The 10,323-nt window shown below is 35.1% G+C and overlaps 1 protein-coding gene across 1 annotated transcript; it reads left to right on the top strand.

The window, feature by feature from the left end:
• The first annotated feature begins 1,605 nt into the window (after positions 1 to 1,605).
• LOC107099929 (prostate stem cell antigen-like) lies at positions 1,606 to 6,765 on the top strand. Its single transcript, XM_015398247.1, has 3 exons — positions 1,606 to 1,689; positions 4,553 to 4,669; positions 6,088 to 6,765. The coding sequence occupies exons 1-3, from the start codon at positions 1,629 to 1,631 to the stop codon at positions 6,267 to 6,269; spliced, it is 360 nt and encodes a 119-aa protein (XP_015253733.1). The 5' UTR covers positions 1,606 to 1,628; the 3' UTR covers positions 6,270 to 6,765.
• Positions 6,766 to 10,323: the final 3,558 nt, after the last annotated feature.

Genomic DNA, 10,323 nt, shown 5'->3' with positions numbered 1-10,323 from the left:
ACAGCTCAAGGTTCTCTCTGTTTCTTTTTCTATATGTAAAATGTACAGTTAGGACACAAAACTTCAAATATGTTATATTAGGTGACTTGTTTCATACAGTGACTTGAGAGACTCTCATACAGATACATTTTATTATGTTTAGGATTTATTGTTCCTTTTAGAAATTCTGCTGATGAGCAACAGATAATTCATGTATTATAGTGGCAAAATCTGATAATAATGAGAGATTTGTCCTTTTATCAAAGGGTGAAAATAAGTACCTTATTAAGAATTTTTGCTCAGCTTTTGTATCATTTAAAAATCCCTCTTGAATGAATTAAGCATTTTCACAATCTATACTTTTTCTCTTAAAGTTCATTTCCATGTCATTCTGTAATTTCATAACTTAATGCTTCAGCTATTCCCACTTATACTTTGTTGATAAAAAAAACAAAGCACTTCAATCTGTTCTATAGCTGCCAAATTTTATTAGTCTCATGGTTGAGGTGAACCGAATTATTTGGAACAATTAGCCTCATCTACTGTAAGAACCTTTCATACGAACAAATTCACTTTTAAATCATATGAGTGATTCAGGATGAAATGTTGCATTCACCATTTTCCTCCTATTTCTAATCCTCTCTCAGGTAAGAACACTTAACGCTCCGGACTTGACTCAGGAGTCTTGCACTATCAGTCAGTTTTTGTCCAAACCTTGTATTTTACTAAATTTCTTGTTTTTCTTAGAGGCAATTGTACATTTGCTCTTGAGCTCAGTAATTATAAAATATTATACTCTAAAGACAGAAGAATTGATCACTACTCCTTCAGCTGGCATGTCTGTATTCAGGGGACACTAATTTAAGATGTTGTCCATTTTCATCAGAACAAAAAATCTTCCCCTTCCTAAACATTCTTTTTGACTTTACATCCATATCTTATATTTCAAAACGTAGCTTTTTGTTATTTAAAACATTCTAAAGTTCCTTTTTTAAATGGTGTTATTGGCTTTCTACATGCATCAGATGCTGCCCAGTGCACAAAGATAATCAACTTTTTACAAAGTCAAACAACAAACCTCAAGTGGCTTTAAGTTCAGCCCAAGAACAGTGTGTAAAGAGCTTAATTGAGTTTTCATGGGAGAGCTGCTGCATCCAAGTCATACATCAATCACAAATGGTAGGCTTCGGATGCGGTGATGTAACACCCGGCTCTACTGGATTCTAGAGCAGTGAAGGCACATTCTCTGCTGGGAATAATCTTGATTCTCCATTTGGTAATCCAGTGGATGAGTTGAGGTTTGATTGGTATGAGAAAAACTACTGACTCCCACACATTATTTTATTTTTTTCTTAATTAAGATCTACCTGTTGTTTAAAACTGGAAATATCTACTTAGTTTTTTTTTAATTACGTAAGGAAAGGCTATGTGAAGTATCGATACTGGAGGTGACTCTGGTTCAAACTGCAAGGAAAAATGTATAAATAAAAATGATGAAATGATTTGGCAAAGCTAGGAGGGAGCTGTTCATCCACTGCTTAGGCAGGAGCAGATATTGGATTAAGTACCAAGATTAACTTTGGAAGGCTTAGAGAGCAAACAACCTGCTTTTCATTGTGTGATAAGGAGGAGCAAGGACCGGTAGCACCATGAGAACTGTCCACTACTCTCTGCTGTTGTTGGTTTTCGTGGTCCGGTTGCCAACTTACAGTAAGAAATATTCTTCTTCAATTTCATTCTTTTTTTAACATATTGTTTTTGGTATTTGTTTAAATAATAGCTGAAAATGTCTCCTCCTGTTATTTTACCACTTCTAATCAGACAGCCTTTCTTCTGCCTTTGCTTCTCTGTACTTTTGTTCCCTTTACATGTTGATGTTGGTAAAACTATACGAATATTTATTTAATTTCTTGGAAAAGTACTATTTTTTAAAACATAAAAAAATGTATCAAACATAAAAAAATATATATATATGATATTTGTATCCTTATTTGTTATTTTGATTAGAGTATATATTGCAATTGTAGTAACTGTATTGTTCCTTCCATTTCATCATCTTTTCCTACCAGGCTCCAGTCAAAGCAGCTAATCTCTTAACAGGCCTGGAGACTAATACTTCTAGCATGTGTGGAAAGCGGCCGTGCAGTGGCATTAGATTGGGGTCAACAACCCTCAGTGGGGGATGTTTAATGCTAGTCCAAAACACAGATGATCATTGATAAGCTGCAAAATAAACAAGCATCTGGCAAATAACCTTAAAATATAAAATCTTTGTTTCTTGCTTGTTGTGTGATCATACTGTTGGAAGTTGTACATTTTGTCTTATAGTGAGTCTGATCGCACAGTGATAGAGTTGACCTGTTGGTTTGATCTGTCCCATCTCTCTGAACTAAATCTGTACGAGGACAAAGCTGCATATGTGTCTGAGAGACACGTTTTAGGTTTAAAGGAGTAACTTACACTGTGAAATGCAAGAAATGTGCTGCTACTAAGAATGTTGGAAGCTTTGAGTGCCTCTGGCTCTGATCCTCTTATGAAGCAGCATTCAAGACTGCCTGTCTGGAATATAAGGGAAGGGATGTAGGGTTTTAAAAGGAAGTGTTTAAATATATAGCATTTCAAAGGTCAGTTCAATAGCTGCTTCTCACTCAGAATAAGAAATTGGATGCTATTTAAGTGTTTTATGTGCAAAGACTGGTTCTTTAAAAAAGTATTTTTATCCCATGAACATAACTGTTGTAACTTTGTGGTAGATTTAGAAAGATTTGTGTGAGGGAAGGGATTAATTAATACTGTCTCCTCTCTTTAGTCTCACTGCTTGCATGCCCAGACGCATCAAACACTTTCTGTCGGAATAAAGGATGGAGGTACCGCGTTGGGGAAATTCATTTGGTCACGGTTTACATCTGCTCTGGAGTAAACTCTCCTTTTCTGCAGCTTTAAGAGTTTCTGGGCCATGTCCTGGATACTGTGTTAACTACAAGAGCAAAATGGCTACCAGCAGATGTTCTCTGTAAAATTATCCAATCAATCCTAACTTTAGAGACTGTTGAGGGAAAAGTGCAGTTAAATTGTTATACAGGCAGTTCAAACAGTAGTTTAAAGGTAAAGTATATTTTATTCAAACAGGTGATAACCAGTTAATTACCTACAATTTTAAACTATCTCTGTGTTTTAGTTTTGCATAAGTCTAGATTAGTTATTCCTGGGTGAAACAATAACCAGCAGCCCTAAAGCCTGGGTGTCTTTGAAAGTTACCATCCTGCAACCTTTGGTTGCACCCCTGCTACAGTAGCACGGACGTAGGCTATATTCTTTGATCAGCTCTTAAGAGGCCTGGTAATGAACCATTAATTTGGTTCAGGTGTGTTGAAACAAGGCATCTAGAATTTGAAGGGTGGTAGCTAGGACTAGACCCCTGCACTAATATGACCAGGACCAGAGAGGACTTCTCTCCTTAAAAAAACTAGAGTTTCATTTTCTTGATAGCATTTTCCAGCTAGCCCTGGGGGATAATTTAATGAGTATTTATACAGGAGATTGAGGTAGAAAGCAATTCACTACCAATTATCTTCCTGTGTGAAACTCGTTCTGACAGTATAACATTTGGAGTGCTTCTGAATGGATTGAATAATTGAAAGAAAAGTATTGTTACTTTCAGAACAAGCAAAGTTAGAAAAGCTGAGTTTTATGGAAAGCAGAGCAAAAAAGCAGTTTTGAATTAAAATAGCATTATATACATACCCAGTTTTGTGCAGGGCATTTTCACTGTAAGAAAATATGACCATATATTATGGTTCACTGATGAGGCTGAAGAAGGGATCTGGCTTATAAACTATTTTTAAAGTCAGCAGCAGCTTTTAATATTAGCAATATGGCTTTCTGCTACTCTCTGTCATGCTTAGAAAATAAAAAAAGGGAACAATACATTTTCAGTTGGGTTGGGTGCCACCTTGAGGTGTACACAGTAGGTGAAAATGTTGCTGTTAGGTTCAGCTAGTAGCTACTGTACCTATATCACAGGTCATCATATGGGCAGGAGCCAGTTTTAGATTTCTGTCCTCTACTCCTTGTACTGGCGGCCGTTTCAGAGTTTGACACATATCCTAAGAAAGAAAGTTTTCTACTCTTTTTAATGCATATCCTTTCAATAGGGAATGGGCATTAAAGCGTAAAAAAATTATATGGACAGAATCCGACACCAGCTCATGACAGTGAAGCCAATTTATCATTTAAGATTATTCACAGTTTTTTATGCTCTGGTTAACATTTACTCATTTCCACTTTAGAAATATGGAATATATAGAATTGCATAACACCTTAAGATTGGGACACTGGATACAGGTTTTTTTAAGTTCTGTAGAAGTAGTATTCTACACTTATAAATAGAGCAAAAAAAGTTTTTTGTTTGGCATTTACATTCCAATACAATAAGTCAGGGGAGTATATCACAACTTATAGTCTATTTAAAATTTGGTCTGTATTATTTTGGACTGATTATAAGTTACAATGTCTGCATAGTGGGCAAAGTTCAACCAACTTTCAGTTTTAACTTGTTCTCTTTCTTGTTTAGGTGAGGCTTTAAAGTGCTACACCTGTATGGGCTCAAACAATGATGACTGTAACCGGCAAGGCTCCAAATCCTGTCCCAGCTACTCTGATGCCTGCGCAGTGGTGGTGGGTCATGACAGTAAGTCATGTTTCTTAAAGATTTTCAGTTTTTTTGTGTGTTTAGACACTCAAAGATTGTTTTTTGTTCGTCATGCATGTGTGCACGCGACTGTATATGACAGTGTTTGTTAAAATCGGCCCAGCTGTTGTCTGCAGAAACATCCCAGTCAGCAGGGAGTCTGAGGTTTTGCAGGGAAGAAAAAGCTTTTTGCCTCTACCTGACGAGTACCCTTAATATTCTTAATAAGGACACCCCATGGCTCTAGAAATACTGACCCTTATCTTTATTTTTATTCTATTTTCACAATGAAGGAGCAAATAAAAATATATATATTTATAACACAGTTTTATAAATCTCTCAGCATAATCTATCCATCACTCAATCTAAAGAATAATTTCTTTTCTTATTAGATCTCATCTGTTAAATTAGGGGACCTTTATATATCTCTCAAAAATAAGATTTGTTTCTGAATTAACTAATTAATCTAATAATGTTAATTATACTGGATTCTTAAACTTTTAAAAATTGAAGTGTAAATTCATAATAATGATTTAATTTTTTTCAATTTTTGTAATTGAGCTGATAAAAGTCAAACCATTTTATTAAAGGTTTAACTGGTCCGTGCCTTGAGAATAAATATGGGCTGAGTTTTAGGATTAATGTCCAAATCCAGTTATGATGGAAAAGTTTAGAAGAAAAGAACAAAGAGGAAACACATTTTTAGATCTGAACACAAAAAGGAACACCTTCCTATGCTTTATGCATCTCCTCATAGTAAACCTGCCTCAGCGTCCTGACCTGCATTTGTTACCGGGTTAAATGTGTTAAAGAAACAAAGAAATTATTTTTAGCACAAAAGCACATAATAGAAAAAGAGAAGTGAAAGATTTAAGGAAATCACACAAAATTAAAACAATGCTATTTAAATGTGTTTAGTGGATTAGACTTAATTTTCAAATTTTACTATTTCTTTTTTTTGTCTTTGTGCACAGCAAAGCAATAAGAAAAAATTTGGTATTATTTTCCCCAGAGACAACCTATTAAATAAAAAAAAAAATGTCCCCAGGATTTAGACATGCATTAACAATACATTTTTCACTATTTATTTAATTTTTTGTCTCTATGTTCATGCAATATTTAAAATGTAGGAGAATAGCTTTTAGTTAAGTTTAAGAGTCCAGTCTCCCTATGTTTGATTGAAAGGTTCATATCTTGGTGCTAGTTGACAGTAGTTTCTTATCAACCTACAAAGATTTCAAAATATTTATCATCCCAGAAGATTACTTGAGTCTGCTATAAATGTGTGCATTAGTTGTCAGTAGCAACGGGGAGCTTTATCGCAACAGCTGTTTTCAGTTCTGCCGTTCTAATTGGCTTCTGTGAGACAGCCGTTAAATGGATGCGTCTCTCACATGTATTTCTGTGTGTTTCATTAGGTGGTGTGATGAAGTCTTGTTCCTACAAGTCTTTCTGCAGCCAGGCCAGCAGTCAGGGCTACAGAGCCCCAGGAGTCAGAGTTCACTGCTGCTACAGCGACGACTGCAACGTTAAAAGCTTCGCCTCACCGCCGCTGGGACTCAGCTATTGGCTGCTGCCCCTTCTGCTGCTTTTGCACTGACTTTGTTTTTCACAAGACAACCAGACAACCTAACCATGCCAACAAGAATCAATTCAACATAGAAATGCCAACAAAATGCCAAAGAGACTGCCTATTTTCACACTTAATGACATTCTTCTTACCACTACTCCACTTTACTTTGGTTACAGTATTTATATGAGTGCAAGGCATCAAGATAATATATGGATCAATGTTCATAAACTGTTTCATATTAAATCTGTCAATTGGCCGTATCTTGAATCGGCTTTCATTAGAAGCAACTAGAAATTGTCCAGAGTGAGATTCATACAGGTTGATAATGTTAAGTAAAAACATCACAGTATCCTTTTATTTGCATAGAAATGTTAAAGAACATTCAATTACATAATCTTGCAATCATTGATGGGACCTTCATATGGTGATGTAGCCGCTGTTGTAAAGAAAAACAAAGGTCTGGAGCATGCCCTGGAAATATATTGTTAATATATTTGATGTTTGGGGTCCAGCGTCGGGTTTAAGGTGGAACTTCTGAATCAAGATTTTAAAGCAGTACACTTAAATCTAACAGGCGGAACAGTTCAATTCTAGGCTTGTAAAAGAAGAGGATTTCAATACATGGTTTGTAAAATTTTTCAAATAAATATTCTAAGATTATTATTAGTCTACTATTATTATTATTTTTGTGATTGGGGGGAAAATACATTTTTTGCTTGTTTTTCGTTAGACGTTTTAATTTTTTTTTTTATAGAAATAAAAAAACACCCTGAGGAGGAAAACAAAACCAGATAGATCACCTTTGCTGCTTCACTTTTTTCTGTTGTCTATTGCNGAAACAAAGAAATTATTTTTGGCACAAAAGCACATAATAGAAAAAGAGAAGTGAAAGATTTAAGGAAATCACACAAAATTAAAACAATGCTATTTAAATGTGTTTAGTGGATTAGACTTAATTTTCAAATTTTACTATTTCTTTTTTTTGTCTTTGTGCACAGCAAAGCAATAAGAAAAAATTTGGTATTATTTTCCCCAGAGACAACCTATTAAATAAAAAAAAAAATGTCCCCAGGATTTAGACATGCATTAACAATACATTTTTCACTATTTATTTAATTTTTTGTCTCTATGTTCATGCAATATTTAAAATGTAGGAGAATAGCTTTTAGTTAAGTTTAAGAGTCCAGTCTCCCTATGTTTGATTGAAAGGTTCATATCTTGGTGCTAGTTGACAGTAGTTTCTTATCAACCTACAAAGATTTCAAAATATTTATCATCCCAGAAGATTACTTGAGTCTGCTATAAATGTGTGCATTAGTTGTCAGTAGCAACGGGGAGCTTTATCGCAACAGCTGTTTTCAGTTCTGCCGTTCTAATTGGCTTCTGTGAGACAGCCGTTAAATGGATGCGTCTCTCACATGTATTTCTGTGTGTTTCATTAGGTGGTGTGATGAAGTCTTGTTCCTACAAGTCTTTCTGCAGCCAGGCCAGCAGTCAGGGCTACAGAGCCCCAGGAGTCAGAGTTCACTGCTGCTACAGCGACGACTGCAACGTTAAAAGCTTCGCCTCACCGCCGCTGGGACTCAGCTATTGGCTGCTGCCCCTTCTGCTGCTTTTGCACTGACTTTGTTTTTCACAAGACAACCAGACAACCTAACCATGCCAACAAGAATCAATTCAACATAGAAATGCCAACAAAATGCCAAAGAGACTGCCTATTTTCACACTTAATGACATTCTTCTTACCACTACTCCACTTTACTTTGGTTACAGTATTTATATGAGTGCAAGGCATCAAGATAATATATGGATCAATGTTCATAAACTGTTTCATATTAAATCTGTCAATTGGCCGTATCTTGAATCGGCTTTCATTAGAAGCAACTAGAAATTGTCCAGAGTGAGATTCATACAGGTTGATAATGTTAAGTAAAAACATCACAGTATCCTTTTATTTGCATAGAAATGTTAAAGAACATTCAATTACATAATCTTGCAATCATTGATGGGACCTTCATATGGTGATGTAGCCGCTGTTGTAAAGAAAAACAAAGGTCTGGAGCATGCCCTGGAAATATATTGTTAATATATTTGATGTTTGGGGTCCAGCGTCGGGTTTAAGGTGGAACTTCTGAATCAAGATTTTAAAGCAGTACACTTAAATCTAACAGGCGGAACAGTTCAATTCTAGGCTTGTAAAAGAAGAGGATTTCAATACATGGTTTGTAAAATTTTTCAAATAAATATTCTAAGATTATTATTAGTCTACTATTATTATTATTTTTGCTGTTCAGCTGTAGATGAAGAATCACAAATCCTACTGGCTACAGGGTTATAAGTTGGGCCGGGTCCCAACATTCTGATAAATATGCTTCTGAAACAGTGTCATTTATAAGCCATGGGGAGCTTTCACACCATTGCAGTATTTTTTATTTTTTTTTGCTACTGGAAATATTTGGAAACAGACAAATCTGTTTTCCCTTTAAGCAAAAGAACAAAAAATGGTAGCTGTGCAGCAACAGGTGAGGGGTGGGCTGATGGCAATTCTTTACTCCCAAAAGAATGCCAAAAACACTACGACTTTTTTCCAACCATAACTCCGTACATCCTTGGTAAACGGCCTATAACTATGTGCAAATACTTCATAGTTCTGATTTTCCACTCATCATCTTAGATTCTAAAAACAATTTAACCACATTTTAAAGTAATCACTGTATTTGAACACATTTACACAAAATCAAATGTTCCTGTGTCTAAAAAGGGCATTGAGGAGTTTATTCAGCTTCCATGTTATTCCGTCATCAGCCTCTTTCCTGCCAATCACCAACCTGAGTCACGTCAAAGCTCTTGAAGTGTAATCATTTTACACCGAAGTGGGCAGGTGTTGCTCTGATGAGATTAATTTTCTTCATTTTCAAGTTTCTTAAAGAATAGAGAGGAATATAAACAGAATCTGAACACACCCCTCTGCAGGATGACACAAACGTTGAGACTGTTTGCATCTGTTGGTTACATTTTTTAACTACAGAAATATTTGTGCTAATATGCATTATACATGCATTTAAATGGTGTGAATGTGTCTTTATGCAAATTTAGAGTTATCAATCTGAACTAACTAAATAGTGAATGTTATATGGATAGAATATTCATTTTCCCTTTAGTCTTTGTGCATTTATTATTGTGAATATTTTGAGTAAACTATTGTAAGAACATAAAGATGCTCATGTCCTTGCTGTCAAGTTATGGTTAAAGGTTTAATCATAATTTATGTCAATGTCTGACAATTTAACAATACAAGCAAAAATTTCTGAAAACAAGAATTCATTGTGTTAATTATTCAGTTTTAACTTGTACATTATTTTCACGTAAAAGGAATAAAAAAACACATTCTGGATCAAATATACAGATACACACTCGATAGTCTTTGGCAAAAAGTCCCTAAACAAAAATACTTTTACACTGTTACACTTTATTTTGTGGAGTTAGAGCTAAATCGAATCTTCAATAAGGTTTAAGTCAAGGTCTCTCCTGAGGCTTAAAGTTAAACAATGTTTATCTGTTATAAAACCACATTTGATGAGCATTTGAAATTTAGTTTTATGCTGTTGATTTTATCTAGATGATTAATTTTATAGGAAAATAAGCAGACATACTGACAGGTTTATGGATGGATATACTTGGATATTAGATCAATAGAAAAGATGCATAAATTCAACCTTGATTAATGGAAAAGGTAAGTGAGGTTGGAAAAAAATATTTTCCTATACAGAGGTTAGATGTGCCATATTTATCCAGGTCTATAAATTACTTAAATTACATTCAATACGTTTACAGTGTGTGTAGGGTCCCTTCATTACTGATGCGGGCCATTACTCTATGCCCCCATCTCACCTCTTTCATTCTTATGCAATACTCACATCCTCCACTGTGGGGCAGTCTAGTCACACTTCCTGTATTGAGTCACAACATGCCATCAAATTCAAAAAACTCTTGCAGTTCATATCGACCGACCACGCCTCATGGGCTCAGCAGAGATTAGCTTTAGTCAATAGTGATAATCATTGTACAGTTTTATTGCTGT

The sequence above is a fragment of the Cyprinodon variegatus genome, unplaced genomic scaffold (assembly GCF_000732505.1).
Source record: "Cyprinodon variegatus isolate N-32 unplaced genomic scaffold, C_variegatus-1.0 Scaffold920, whole genome shotgun sequence".
Lineage (NCBI taxonomy): Eukaryota > Metazoa > Chordata > Actinopteri > Cyprinodontiformes > Cyprinodontidae > Cyprinodon > Cyprinodon variegatus.
This window is presented reverse-complemented; position numbering and strand designations above follow the sequence as displayed.

Bases quoted from the DNA above. Each gene is read 5' to 3' on its own strand.
- LOC107099929 (XM_015398247.1), top strand. From the start codon at position 1,629: ATGAGAACTGTCCACTACTCTCTGCTGTTGTTGGTTTTCGTGGTCCGG. The intron at 1,690-4,552 runs GTAAGAAATATT...TTTCTTGTTTAG, and splicing joins GGTCCGGTTGCCAACTTACA to GTGAGGCTTTAAAGTGCTAC. The intron at 4,670-6,087 runs GTAAGTCATGTT...GTGTTTCATTAG, and splicing joins AGTGGTGGTGGGTCATGACA to GTGGTGTGATGAAGTCTTGT.